At 39.8% G+C, this 15,504-nt stretch overlaps 1 protein-coding gene across 2 annotated transcripts in view; it reads left to right on the top strand.

Moving 5' to 3' along the window:
* The first annotated feature begins 5,021 nt into the window (after window positions 1-5,021).
* The window catches only part of TSPAN9 (tetraspanin 9), a 114,108-nt gene continuing 103,625 nt past the window's right edge, over window positions 5,022-15,504 (top strand). Inside the window, exons 1-2 of one of the 2 annotated variants that reach the window (XM_067531084.1) lie at window positions 5,022-5,635; window positions 5,681-5,868. In XM_067531084.1, coding sequence (XP_067387185.1) covers window positions 5,503-5,635; window positions 5,681-5,868 — 321 coding nt within the window. In that variant the 5' untranslated portion in view covers window positions 5,022-5,502. Of the gene's footprint in view, window positions 5,869-15,504 lie in introns of both variants that reach the window. The other variant, XM_067531083.1, reaches the window with a different exon arrangement.

The raw sequence follows: 15,504 nt of genomic DNA, 5'->3' as shown, positions 1-15,504 counted from the left end.
GTTGGAGAAAGTCCAGAGAAGAGCAACAAAAATGATTAAAGGTCTAGAACAGTGGTTCTCAACCAGGGGTCTGCAGCTCCCTGGGGGGACATGAGCTGGTTTCGGGTGGCTGTGGGACCCCAGGGCTGCAGGCCAGCACTCCGAGCCCCGATGCCCCTGTGGGGCTGAGACCGGGAGTGGAGCCGTGGAGAGCCCTGAGCCCTGCTGGACCCTGGAGTTTTTATAGTATCTTTGCGGGGCTTCAGAAATAAAAAAGGTTGATTAAACCCTGGTCTAGAAAACACGACCTCTGAGGGAAGGTTGAAAAAAATGGGCTTGTTTAGTCTGGGGAAGAGAAGACTGAGGAGGGACATAACAGTTTTCAAGTACATAAAAGGTTGTTACAAGTAGGAGGGAGAAAATTTGTTCTTGTTAACCTCTGGGGATTAGGACAAGAGGGTTTAAATTGCAACAAGGGCAGTTTCGGTTGGACATTAGAAAAAACTTCTGAACTGTCAGAGTAGTTAAACTCTGGAATGAATTTCATAGGGAAGTTATGTAATCTCCGTCACTGGAGATTTTTCAGACCAGGTTGGACAGACACCAGTCAGGGATGGTCTAGATAATGCTGGGTTCTGCCTTGAGTGCAGGGAACTGGACTAGAAGACCTCTTGAGGTCACTTCCAGTCCTACGAGTCTATGATTCTGGGATTATCCCCCATTTTACAGATAGGGAAACTGAGGCACAGAGCACTGAAAAAAATTGCCCAAAGTCAACCAGCAGGCCTGTGTCAGAGCTGGGAGTAGATCCCAGGTCTCCTGAGTCCCAGTCTACTGCCGTATCCATAGACCATACTTCAATACACAAAAGTACATTTGCTTAGGTGCTGAGCCTATGATGAGATCTGCAAGGATGACCCTTTTGTATTGATGCCAGTCATTGCTGACTTCAGTGGGGTCTCTGCAGATCCAGGGCTTTGCAAATGGAGATGCAATTGCAAGGTTGGGGAATTAAACTTGACTTTGCAATCATAAATGCATATTAAGTTACTTTAAAATAATACACTTTGAATTATTATTTTTTTAATTTTAAATTTTCTATCACTTTGACACCATTTGTTGGTTTCACCTGTCCCGCCCTAAAGCCTGAGAAGAAATTACCTACAATATTTATCAAGATGCTTGTTGTTCTCTGTCCATTTCTGGGGGGTAAGATCACCGTGGTATATTACAGTAATACTACAGCAGTATTGTCAGTTCTTGAGATTTTTTGGAAAGTCTCGTAATATTTGATATTTTTCTTAAAACCCCAGCTTCTGGAGTCATGGGATCATGAGAGAATCTGAGCTTTCACAAACAAACAAACAAACAAACAAAAGTAAGTTTCTAGCCATTGTGGAGAAAGCCTTGAAAACATGAAAACTTAAAAATCAGAAGGCAAATTAAAAAACCTCCAAATTTAGTATTTTAAAAAATCTTAGGATTTTTAACCCGATATCATGATATTTGTATGCTTGGGACTGGCAATACAGCTACATGAACGTATCACAGTTAAAGGTATGGTAAATGACACAAGGATGGAAACAATTCCACATAAGGAAAGTACTGGAAATCACCAGGGGAAAGCGTTGTTAAAACCATATATTCATTTATATTTTTCATTGTATTCCGCAATGTAGGAGCAAGGCACAAGGCCACTCAGGGTAGGCAGCAGTGGACAGGTACACATAAGGTTATTACTTAACTGAGACATTAGTACGAATACATTGCAACATTTCCAAGACAGTCAGGCAAGCAATAATTGTTCATTCTGCTGTCAGTTCAATGGAACAGAGCATTTAAGCAGAACCTGTGATGCAAATCAGCCATGGCTATCTTCTAACAAATGATGAGTTTCAGTGAATTGCAATGGAAATGTTAATGCAAATCCCTTTTAATAAGAAAAGAAGTCTTCCATAACATTTTTTTGTCTACTTAGCTATGTCCCAATATTGAAAAGTAAAAACAATATTTTAAAACACTGAAGCCCAACAGAAATATTTCCATGCTTAAAAAATTAAAAAGTCCAATGAACTGAGTCATTTTAAAACAAATAAACATCCCTTTCAGTGTTTGAATCTCAGGGAGGGTAAATAAATAATTATCACCACATACAGATGGTGAAACTGAGGCAGAGAGCTTAAGGTTACTAAGGGTGTGAATTTCCACATATACAAATAATTTATAATTACACAATGTAAACTTTGTAAGCAATGTAAGTCAGCATATGGGGAAAAGAAGTCCAGTTTAACATGGAAGTTTAGAAATTTATTAACTTTCAGATCTGAGGGACATAGAGGCAAATTCTGTATAATAAACGCTCACCAAAGTGGGAGAAAAAAACAGTTAAAAAGACCTTAAAGCAACTATCTGCAATTTGGGTGTAAAAACGTTACAACTTTCTGAAGACACATTTGCCAAAATTTACAAAAATATTTGGGCTTCTAAATTCATATTTAGGTACCTGCCTGGTTTTCGAAAATGCTGATCATCCAGCAGCTCCCAAGTATCTCAGGCAGGTGTGTACATTTAAATTTAGGAGCTTATCTTTAGGCTTCTGATTTTGAAAATCTTGGCCCCTGAGGATAGCTCACAAGAAAAGCAAATACAGTTCCCATCATCACGACAAAAAATAAAATGAGTATTTGGCTATTCTCTCTTTAATACAATTTTGTTGGGTATTTGTCTGTGAGACCATTTCTGATCTAGTGCTCGAATGCACTGGGATCTTATCTTGCAAACACATACAAACCCGAGTAACTTTACTCACACGAGTAGTCATGGCATTACTTGTGTGAGTAAAGTTATTCATGTGCTTGATTATTGGATTGGAGCCTGTCAGTGTTGAAGCTGTGCCCAAAGAAGAGAGACAAATCAATGTTGTGTATAGCGCATATTTCATGGCACGGTAATTAAAATACTTTACAGAAAGCAGAATTGTAGCACAGGTTTGTCATGGCAGATACATCATATCTTTGTACAATCATAGAAATGTAGAGCTGGAAGGGACCTCAAGAGGTCATCTAGTCCCACCCTCTGCTCTGAGGCAGGACCAAGTAAATGTAGACCATCCTTGACAGGTGTTTAAAAACCTCCCAGGGTGGGGATTCCACAGCTTTCCTTGGAAGCCTATTCCAGTGCTTAATTATCCTTTGGGTTAGAAAGTTTTCCTGCTCTGTAACCTAAATCTCCCTGGCTGCAGATTAAGCCAATTACTTCTTGTCCTCCATTCAGTGGACATGGAGAACAATTGATAACTCTCCTCTTGATAAGAGCCATTAATATTTGAAAACCCATTATCAGGTCCACCCCTCAGTCTCCTTTTCATACGACGAAACATGCCCAGTTTTTTTAAATCTATCATTATCGGTCAGATCTGCTAAACTTTTAATCACTTTTGTTGCTCTCTCCTGTTTGTCCACACCTTCCCTAAAGTGTGGTGCCCAGAAATGGACACAGCTGAGGCCTCACCAATGCCAAGTAGAGTGGTACAATTACATACCATGTTTTACATATGACACTTCTGTTACTGCACCCCAGAATGGTATTAGCCTTTTTGGAACTGCATCATATTGCTGACTCATGTTCAGTTTGTGAACCGCTATAACCCCCAGATTCTTTTCAGCAGCACTACCACCGAGTCAGTCATTCCACATTTTGTAGTTATGCATTGGATGATGAAATCGTGATGAACTTCATATTAGTATAGAAGGATGACAAAATATTACAAGGGGCTGCTAAACATATAGATCTAAGCTTGAAGAAAAAATAGATTATCAGGTCACATAATTAAAGACTTTTTGTGTATACATGAGAGGTCAGAGCTAAGGTTGTGCACAATTTTTGCATTTCCTGACGAGTGTTTCGCTATGCAAACTTAATGGTCTGTTAATGTTGGATTTTTTTTTTTTTTTTTTTTTTTGCATGGATTTTATATCTTTTGTGTGGACAGTTCCTTTACCCAGTTATTTGTGCACTTGTTCTGTCCTTTCAGGAACATGTATAGCTAATGTGAAACCAGTTTTAAAACACCATGCAAACCCAGAAGACACTCTAGGGAAGTCTGTGGGTTTTCCACAGAACATGGGAAAACTAACACTATATCTGTATTATAGGAAGTCTTGATATCATTATCCTATTAGTGTTGTAGAGTCATGTTAGGAAGCATTGCACTGCCCAGCATGAGAATTGTGGCTAGGTGGAAAGGAATACAGCATTCAGGTCAGAGTGTCTAGTTCACAGACATTATCTATAATAAAAGAAGCCTGAGAAAACACTGTATGCTAGAGTAATCTCTGCAATACCAGTTAAATAGTGTGTAAATAGCTGCAGGCTTGGGTACTGTAACATTCAGGAGATTTAGGATTGATTGATTACCCTGTAAAAAGACAGCAGTTCTATGTTCCACGTTATGGTTAATTATATCACGGTTGATGGCGTCATACTATGTGCGTATATAACTGAGAAATGTGTCTATTAGATGAACACTAGGCGCTAGCCGGTTCCAGTTGCTTGTCCCATGGCATTCATTTAAGCTGCAAAAAATGTAAAAGTATATAGTTACTGTTAATTTCACTGGGGGGTTTTTTAGCTTCGTACATGTAATCCTTACTTTTACAGTCTTTCATTACATTAAAGGAGTATCATTACCTCATGATTCTTGCCCATAAACAGCTAAACAGTACTTGACATTTGAAGAGATTTTCTGTTGTGCACTTGTATAGTCAAAGAGTAATACTAATCCTATTAAAGATATTATGTCATGGGGGCATGCCTTGGGGGAAGACTTGTTCTAATTGGCCAGATGTAAAGCAGGGGGGAGGGGCTATGAAGAGGACGGATGTATTACTTGATAGTTAAATCAGGGATTTCTGTGGGAAATGCCCAGTGGTTGCAGTTGCTGATGATTTCACATCAACAGCAGTGCAATAGAGAGTGAGCTCCAGTAGCTGATTACTGAATGAGATACTGCAAACGGGTAAAAAAAAAAAAAAAAGAACAGCCTGTGAGAGGCAGTCAGAGTGAGGCAGAGAAGAGAGCTGAGAGAGCAAGAAAAGTGCTCAGGATGGGGAAAGTCTTCCAGGTGTACTGGACAAGCCTTTTGGAAATGGATGTAAGGACCATCTGCTGTCTATAGATCAGAGGACTGTGGACTAAGAGTGGGGAGAAGGAGTTTATGGCTGTTTTAAATAAAAAGCTAAGTTATGCATAACCGATTCATCGAGACGTCATGAGAATGTTCCTGCATGGGAGGCTGGTGTATAAATCAAAGCTACAGATACCCATAGTACAGCTTACTTTGCTATAAAACAGAAAAAAAAGCAGCAATGCAGGGAATATGGCAATAAATTCTACAGTGGTTATGTGATTTGTTTGCTAAGAGAAAGAGAAATCAGCCTTGTTCGACTGTGGAGTTCACAAGGTATTGCATTTAATGCTGAGAGATGCTAGACATTAAATCTGACAACTGTGAAAAGAGAGATCATGGAGAAGTCAAGTAGTGAGGATTCTTCAATTCACCGTAGTCCATCTTTGGACAGCAGGGACTCAGACTTTGCTAAACCTTCTACCTCAGGCAGGCAGTTTGGTCGAGCATTTACTGCTGGAGCTTTTTACGGTACTGCTGGATCACGCACACAGAGCCACACCGGGGCTGGAACAGGCACCGGCATTGGAACTGGGACTGGCATAAAAAGTGACAAATACAATGCACCCAAAGGCAGCAAATATGTGGTGTTTTACCTGGATCTATCCTTTGTTTTCCTTTTAGAATTTAAGAAGTGCAACATGGCAAGAGGCTGCCTGTGTTGTTTGAAATACATGATGTTCCTATTCAATTTAATGTTTTGGGTGAGTATTGCCTTTTTTCCACTTGCCTTCATTTGTTAGAGTTCTCTGTACTACTGCATTATGTGCATAGTGCATCTTTGAAGCACTACCGTGAGCTTTTTCTCCTTCCCCCTTCTCTCTCGTACCTGCATGGAATATTTGCTGTGCTAAATCTGTGCCCTATGGGAAAATGTACAGGTTTCCTACAGATTTTACCTCTTATTACTGTACTTTGATTATAGATTATTAAAACTGAAGCCTTTTAATTTATGTGTTTTGACCAGGATAAATTAAAGGAGGGCAGGACTTTTTTACCATTTAAAATGATCCAAATCAGTTCAATGGGATTTTTTACATTCTGTTACAATGCCTCATGCTGCATTAAATTGCAGGTTAATTTAAACCTGAATTACATTTTAGTTGTTCCCTTCAATCTTCCCGACTTTTCTAAAGTAATTGACAAACTGCTTTTCAAACTGAATGAAGTTTAGTCTCTTTTCTCCACCTTTAAAAATATGCATATAGATTCTAATCCGTAAGTTGTCAGCACAAATGTGAAATGACTGGAATGACAAATGACTCCTGATTCAGTTTCAGTCACAGTTGTCCTAATTGGTGTGTTAAGTTGGAGACTAGTTCTTGCTTTTGAGGGATCAAAATTGATTTTCCTCTACCAGCCAGGAAGCGTGAGGAGTTGTAACAATGCTTCAGAAAACAGATTCAAAATATAAACGACTTCTTTGAGTAAACTAATGTCACGTACACTTGGAAAACAAGAGTATGAAATCAGCCAGCTACTGGGCATCCCTGTTTGAACAATATTAGAGGGGAAAATGCAAGCAAATTGAAATATTGAGTACATTTGAATACAGTGGAGTACAAAATTATTTTATCTGAATTAAAGGCAGCAGTTTTCTGCTGATTAAAAAAAGCAATTATAATATTAGTCTTTGTACTTAAAAAAAAAAATTCAAGGTTATAATTCAGAAATAAAAAATGTATCTCAGAAGTAAATTAAAATGTAGTTTTGTTGGTTTATTTTTAAGATAGAAGGGCATTGAAGTCTAATTTGGATAGATACTTCTGCTGTGAAGGAGTCAACATTGAAGTTAGGAGCCATGTCTCTGCCTTAGCCACCGGCTTCTCTGTTTAGCTGACCCACTTACTGAAATAACTTTTAACAGCCAGAGGGAATGGGAGACCTGGTAGGGCACTGGACGACTCATGCACCAGTGAGCTTAAATACTAAATGTACTGAAGCATTTCTATCATGGAAGGTGTAGAAATCTGACTTAGACAATCTTCTGAGTCGGGTTTCACAGAAGGTTAAGGTTGAAAGGGGCCACTCAGGCACATCTAATTCAAACCCCTACATCACTCATAATTTTTCACTACCTGATTCCTATCAGATATTTGCCTCACTTCTTTCTGAACCCTCTATTAGGATATAAACTTGTTACCAGGCAGGGTCGTTTGTGCCAATGCTGCATTACTCTGACTCCCTAGACATATCTGCCTATGCTATATATTGCCATTAGTTTTAGTAAATGGGACACTAGATGGGGAGGGCTCTGAGTTACTATAGAGTAGTCTTTCCAGGTGTCTGGCTGGTGGGTCTCGCCCACATGATCAGGGTCTAACTGATCACCATGTTTGGGGTTGGGAAAAGAGATATTTTCAGGCAAGAGTTCAGGTGAGAGGGAGAGCCGACGAGGTGCAGAGATACAGGAAGGCTTTTCCAGGTGGTAGGAGCTGCAGAGTAACGCTGGCAATAATGCGTTGTAGAGACAGAGAAGAGTCCAGTGGTGTATGAGCAGAGGAATCAGAAAGTTGAGCAGAGAGAGAGGGTCTGAAATAGGATGAAGTGAGTTCATGAAGGAACCACACAAAAAGGATCATGGGAAAGTTGGGAAAAAATAGCAAGGAGAGCAACTAAAAAGATACATCAACAGAGATTTAACACCTAATTATGGACAACCTAGAAAAACGTTACTTGGGAAGGGGAAGAAAGAGAGAATCTAATACCATTATATAGCATGAAGTTTGAAGGGATACCTAAGGACTAATCATACAGAACAAGAGTAATAAGACCAGAAGTAAAGTACTAATAGACTTGAAGGTCAGAAGGGACCGTCGTGATCATCTAGTCTGACTTCCTGCACATTGTAGGCCAGAGAACCTCACCCACCCATTCCTGTAATAGATCTCTAACCTCTGGCTGAGTTAGTGAAGTTCTCAAATCATGGTTCAAAGACTTCAAGTTACAAAGAATCCACCATTTACACTAGTTTAAACCTGCAAGTAACCCATGCCCCATGCTGCATAGGAAGGCGAAAAAACCCTAGAGTCTCTGACCTGGGGGAAAATTCCTTCCACCTTGGTCTATACCATATTTTCCTCTTTTTCTTTTCTTATTAATCTTTGTCTCTGTATTCATCATGATGACTCTGTCAGTTGTTCTGAGATGCTCTTTGTATGAGCCTGACTACACAGAGTGTAAATGTTGGTGTAGAATGATGAATCTGGGGTTTTAGAGACATGCTGAATACAAAGTAGCAGGTTTTCAAAGTAGTTTACGACAGGAGTGGATCCCTTTGTCTTGTTGAAACTGTTCAAAAGTTCCCCCTTTTTACAAACACATCTATTGGGTTAAACTGAAGCTCTGAGACTTCTGTGCCTACGTCCATTGTTTTCAGAGGGCTGCAGTACCACTAAATGTTACTATTGAGTGTTGATTATTTTTAACGAGAACATTTCATCCTTCTGTGCTTTGCTGCACTCAGCTGAAAGTTGTGTATATTTTGTAAAATTCTGGGTCTGTTTTGTTTTTCATGAAAGGCTAGAGCAAAGGATGCTGTGGGCAGATGCTCTGCAGTCTGTCTGATTTTGACTTTGCACCTTGGTCTTAATCTGACCTACCATGTAATTTTCCTGGGGTGCCATCCCAGCTTTGCCAGTGTTTCTTAACACTGATTTCAGTACCACGGCTGTTCCAGTCCTGGGCTCTCTATACAGCTCTGCCAGTGCTCCTCAATCCTGCCTGCAGCCCCCTGGACGTTTCAATCCTCTCCTTCCAGATCTGTCTATGCCCCTCCGTCCTGGCCTACAACACATCCAATTCAAAACTCTTGTCCCCCCATCGTGGCCAGTACATCTGATTTGGGAACTATATCACCCCCTGCTGCTGCAGTTATATGTGCCTACACAACTCTGCCAGAACATCTCAGTCCAAACCTATGATGTTCTGGGCTTCTGATGAGCGGTGGCTGCCAACTTGTTCAAGACTGTGTGGTGGCTTTGTGATGTGGAGTGTTTTCCTCAAAGGGCTCATTTTAGGGCAGCAAATCAATCTGGACCTATGACTTAACTTAAAATGTGAATCCACGTCTCCAGAGGTAGAAGGTGAATGCCTTAAATCAACATCCCCTCTCCCGGAAAATGGAAGAGACAATATTTCATGAGTTTATTTGGATAACTATAAATTGAAGCTGACAATTTTTGTTTCAGGGAGCCTGCAATCAGGTGCCAGTCTGCCTGCTATGTGTTGAATTATCCTGTTAAACAATACTACAAAATAGGAATTTGTATAGCATGCTGTTGTGGCTCTGCAGGTTATTTAGAAGTCAGTGGTTACTTCATCACTGCATGTTTTGCAAGTGCTATCTTTCGGGGTCTCTCTTCCTACACACGGTCTTCAAATGCTGTGTTCTTCTAGCTAAAGTACGCTGAACATTGTTTCCTTTTAAGTCCCATCAGTACAGCTTTTGAGCAGTCACCCAGAAAATGAGGCCAGTGGCTCCTTTTTCATCATTCACAGCCTGGCAATGAGGGGCCAAGACTGAGACCTACCTACTCTGAGATGCCCCGTCTGGCAGCCAGTTGTGCTGCCCCAAAACCATGGCCTGGCTCAAAGGGTATCCATAGGAAGATGCTATGGATGCAATGGCTAGATTACAGTTTGCACTGTCACATACCTAAATGTACCATCTCTGTGTTGACCATGGTGAACAGGTGTATTGTTTCTGCAGATGACTATTTCAATCACCACATCAAAAATTATATGAAATGTGTCGCATCTTAGTCATCTGTACCCTTGACAAGAAAATGCCCTTCTTCATTTAGTACGAGGTGGATTAACTGGCCTATAGTGTTGAATGCATCATTTGCTTTGCAAAAGACGTATCCTGCTCTAGATGTGCATATTAGTAACCTGAAACAGCAGGTCTTTTTCACCATACTGCTAAGAACTTCAGGTATTTTTCCATGGCCCTGTGTGGTTCTTAGCAGTTGTTCCTGGCCATCTGGCTTTGCTTTCTTTTGGAGATTAGAAAAGTCTGAGCTGAGGGTTAAGGAAGCTTATGGTATTTAATTGTGTGGCTAGGATGGTGATTTATACTGAACTCATCTTAAGTGCATAATATGTTTGACAAAAGGTCTGTGCACGTACATGTATTAGTTGAATCAGTTTGCCTTCCAGAGCATTCGTGTGCAAATGAATCAGGTTTGCAAAGTGGCCAATACAGCCTTACAGAAGAAATCAAATATTGATTTTTGTTTATACAGATAGCAGCTTAATTGTTAAGAAAGATAATGGCTAAATATAAAGATTGGGATATGGGTTAATACAAAATATTTCACACTTTTTTGCATTATCCAGAAAGAGAGAGTGTTACAACCGTTTATAGAACGTATTGCAAAATCTTTAAGTAATAAGCTCTTATGAATAAAATAGTAAACTTTCAAAGATAAATGAAAGTTCACTTTTCCTGTTTAAGTAAGGGAAATTTTGAAGTGGTAAGAATATTTGTTCAAAGTTACAGTAGGCATCTTTACATATGGAGTTTGGTGTATGGATAGACGTTAGGTTGCCCTGTTCTTTTAAGTAAGGGCAATTAGTCTCACATGGTCCATATATTTTGGAATGTTCATAGTATACATTTTGATAGATTTTAGCATAGCTTATTTGTTTAAATTTGCTAATACAATGCATTTATACTCTATGAACATTGAGATAGAAAATCATCCAGAGAGTTAATAATGTCATAATGGGTAGGAAAGCTAAGAATAGGCTGTAAGTCCCTTCATGTGATTCTTTTGTTAAATTTAGCCTGCCTGTATATTTCTTTGACAAAAAATATAAAGTCCTCTGTTAGGAACTTAAATAATTACAAGTATTTTTGTCACGTAAAGCTATTATTAATTTTATTAATCATGTTCGAAAGTAGATGAAATTAGTGAAGGTCAAAGTCCAATTAAATTATATAAACATCTTTGCAAATTCAAATATTGGATATCAGTATTTTTGGATAGTCAGGATATTCAAGCAGACTTTTCCAGTAACAGATTTTGGGCATTTTGCTAAAATGTAAGACTGCAACAAAAAACAAGCTGAAAAAGTTAACTTGGATATGGCAGTGCAGACAATTTTAAATCTAGCAAATAAGAATCACTGTTCTGTTTATAAATACATTTTAATAAAATAAGGGACACAGACTAATCTTGAAGATATTTTCTGTTTCCATAAGTAATCTAATTTTATTGAATAGGAAAGCAAGTAGTTCATAATTTCCCTTATTGACCAAAAATGATCATGGATATTTAGTGGTAGAGCAAATTTAACAGACTATCTAAAGCCAATAAAGCATACACTAATGTATATCTTCTGTAGTCTGGGTTGTGGGGATCAGATACAGAGAGAGAGAAACATGGCCCTTCTCTTTGTGAGTGAGACTGCTGTCACAGGTATTGGTACTGTAATGCAGCTAAGACGCCTAGAGCTGTTTATATAGGGTAATCCATACTTAGAGGCATTTTTTCCAACTGGAATATATACTATAACACCACACTGTTTAGTTTGAGTTACAAAGCTTTAATGCTTATCTGAACCTGTTGGACAAACGTATAAATCTTGTGATCAGGCTTTGTCCCTCTGCATATCTGTAAATTAATCTTCTGGGTTTAATGACACGTGGGGTCTCTGAAATAAGAACAGAATTGCAAACTATGGACAATGTGTAACAGGGGACACATTCAGATTCACCTTATTTTTCTGACCTGGTCCTGACTGCTTGATCTTGTAACCATATTCCCCTGTGTTGCACATAACCATTTTATGACACATGGAATCAAGATAAGGAGAGATGTTAAAGGATATAGGGACCCTTGTCTCATGACAAGATATCAACATTTTCTTCTATAATTTTCTGGCAGGAGTGAATCCAGAGCCACTTGAGAACATCTCAACTGGCAAGTGACAGAATGCATACACAGTACAAAAAACCTGTACTGCCACAAGACTCCAGTGTGGTGGCATATAAAATACTACCCAGGTAAAATGAGATGACTTAAAAATTCAGATTCATTATTTGTTTCTAAAGTGTCCCATACTGAACTCTGGGGGAAAAAAAAGATTTTAATTTTGCTAAAATGCTGTTTCTGTTTTCATTCTTGTCTACATGAAAAAGTCCATTTTTAAAGAGGATTTCAAAGGGTAAATGATTTCCCAGCATGCTAATTTAGACTTGCTTCTAAATAGGCACTTGCGTATGCAAGGCCCAATTTGGCCTGTGATCCTAACAGAGCATACACACATGGGAGTGCAGTTACATGCACATTTTTGCACATGGATCTTTTAGCCTCTGGTTTTAAAATTTGGTTGAAAAATGTCTGATTTCCCTACGAGTTCCATTGGTTGAATATGCCATGAATAAAGCACTGTCCTCTTTACAACTTCTGAACTATGTTAAGGATGGTGACATGGCTTAAAAGTGTTTAGCACTGTTTGCATCCACCCAGCATTTTTCAACAGTGTCAAAAAAACAACAGGTACCCTGCTAGGGTGCGTACTTCCAGACATACTTCTGTGGAACATGGTTTAGCTTAAGCTGGTTTAGTTAGAGAGCAGATGGGGCTTGCTCCAGATCTGTTAGGTTGGTTCACCTAGGTGGCAGGGATTCAGGAACGTTTTTGAAGGTGTGTTTAAGTTTGATATAAGAAACATTATATGGAGCATTCTTTACAGGATTCCTTTCACATAGTGCTATTCACTAACATCATGTTCTAAACTTTGGTCTTTGGTGGGATGGTGTGGGAAATAATTTGTCTTTGGAAATATTTTTGCTATAGCTGTCCAGACGCTCAGGAGCCATTTATTTTTTGTTATGTTGGATAAATGGTGTATTGATTAATGATTCAAAAATAGATTTGTCTGATACATTTGTTACAACATGGCTGGCTGGGCACAGTTGTTTGGTCATCTTTATGTGAGGCTGCCTCAGTGCATTGAATGTGAGAAGCACGGTAACAATTTAGAAATGAAAACAAACGGTAGTTAAGTTGCTGATTTAAATGTGTAATGTGCTGTAGTGGCTTAGGCCCTGTGGCATTAAGTGGCCTAATAATTTGTAAATGAGCTTGCCAAACCCATTTTCAAGTGGGCCCCTAGATAAACTAACCTTGTCACACTCTGCCCTCACACAGACACCAGCATGATCATCTCTTCTCCCTCCTGCACAATCAGTTGCCCACTCTATTTCCCTCTTATTAAGCCCCAGTTTCTTGCAGTGGCTCCTGTTCTGGCTGTGGTTAAAAGCTTTGACTGACTTACCGCTCACCCCTGTAACGCTTTTCTTCCAGGGTTTCTCTGGTCCTATCTTTGGCCTGGTCTATACTTAGGGGGAAATTTGGCAGCAAGTGACAGGAGTTACGTCAATTTCCTAAATCCTCTTCTGCCTGCTGTCTCCACTACGCTGCGCCAATGGGAACTGCATACCCATCGACACAGCGCTACGCCTTTTGAGGAGGCGGTTTAATTGAATCGACTTCCAGATTGATTGAGCGGGTCTTCACTGCAGGTCAATTGATCCAGATAGTTCGATCTGACGGTGGCGAATTTGCTGCCATCTTTGAAGACAATTTACTTCAGTGTATACTGCAATATCCTCTGCATTCCCTAGATATAAGGGTGGGAGGGACTTGCAGCTTCTTCATTACCCTGAGGAATTGGCAGCAGCTGTGGCTCCACAGATGAGCCTCTTCTCTTCCCCCATCCGCCATAAATCACTGGATATTTAAGGGATGTGTTTGTTCTAGTGCAGCTGGGGCAGCCAGCCAATTGGTTGATGGACTTCTTGTGTGAGTTCATGCTGTTTCTCATCTCGCCTGTTCTAAGGGCCATGTAAGGAAGACTGGAGAGAGCAATACAACTCACAGGAGCAGTGAGAGAAAAGAACAGAGAGACCACTAGAGTGCTGAAGGACAAGTGGTTTTTATAGAGGGTTTCTCTTTAGAAACCACATCTTCTTTATTCATGACCATTGGCTAGCCAGTGAGTAGTTGGGAAGATGTAACAATGCTGCCTCGTGTTGTATAAAATATCCTGTTGGACCTGGGTTGGGGTTTTTTTTTTTTTTTTTTGATGCCTAGAGAAGAGACTGTTTTGATCATGTGGTGTGAAGGCAGTGTGGTCCACAGCCTAGTGAGGATCAATCTACTTATCTGCCTTTGTAAAAGGAATCTCTGTATGTCAGTACTGAGCACTATTTTAACTCTTACTAGGTTCCTTTATTCTGATATTTCTTACGCCTCTGGATTCATAGACCAAACATAAAACTAGGGTAAGCTGCTTGGTTTGGGTTTTGTTAGGGCTCCCTCTCTCCATACATGCCTGCCATCATCCGGGTGGATGATCTGCAATAGAGATGGCTCCAAAAGTGCAGTTCAGCTTGTGCAAATGTAGTAGGACGAATATGTAACTGCAAAGGGGATCCTGGCTTTCTCAACGTGAGAGGGAAGTCAGCTTTGTTTGCATGAGAAGGAGAAAGCCATTGCCTGTGAACATAAGCCCAACTAAGACTTCTGTGCATAAAGACCAAGGGACCTAGCCCAACGTGTGGTAAGTGCAATTCAGTTAATTGGGGTTCTGCTGTATCTGCAAATTAAAACATGGCTTATGCGAGGCTGAGTTACCATTGAATGACACAGATTATTTTATGTAAATGTACCTGGTAATTTCTCTCCACTCTTCATGTGCCATTGTCGAAGTAACTTAACCTTTCAGCATCTCACTCATTTTACGTCTACCATTGAATCGAAGTAGGAATCCTGCTGGTAATCAGATGCTGGGCCTGGACTCTCCTAAAGATATAGATGACCTCACTGTCACCACCACTACCTCTACCTTGTCAGAAAATAAAGAATCCTGACGTGGCTGGTGGTGTGATATTAAATGGTGAACATGCACTGAGGCTACTGGGGAGTTCATGTAAGACTTAATCATTTTAATGTCACCTCACAGAAATGACTGCAGGCATGGAACTCAAAGCAATTTCACAGTCTTCCGAAACAAATTAGCTTTAAATCAATTCAGATAGATCATCTCTATTCAGTACAGTCCTTTGCTGCTTAAGAGCAAATTAAATGTCTGCATGTATTGGATAGAGGTTCGACTTGGATAATTCCTCTTCCTTTCTCCCTCTTCCACTGCCCTGGGTCAAAGTTTGAACTGCCATCCCAAACTCTTTGGTCCATGGGTTAAATCTACAGATTTGAAGTCAATGGGTTAAACCAAGCGAAGTTGGATTTCCATGAGGAATCTGCGTGACTGTAGTTGTCTCTGATAAAACCACAGGTAAATCAGCCCATGTCCTCGTTGCTTTA

The sequence above is a fragment of the Emydura macquarii genome, unplaced genomic scaffold, assembly GCF_026122565.2.
Source record: "Emydura macquarii macquarii isolate MOO-44397 ecotype Brisbane River unplaced genomic scaffold, CSIRO-AGI_Emac_v2 contig_3122, whole genome shotgun sequence".
Classification (NCBI taxonomy): Eukaryota; Metazoa; Chordata; order Testudines; family Chelidae; genus Emydura; species Emydura macquarii.
Note: the sequence above shows the minus strand (reverse complement) of the source record. Positions and strands in the feature narration are given on the sequence as shown.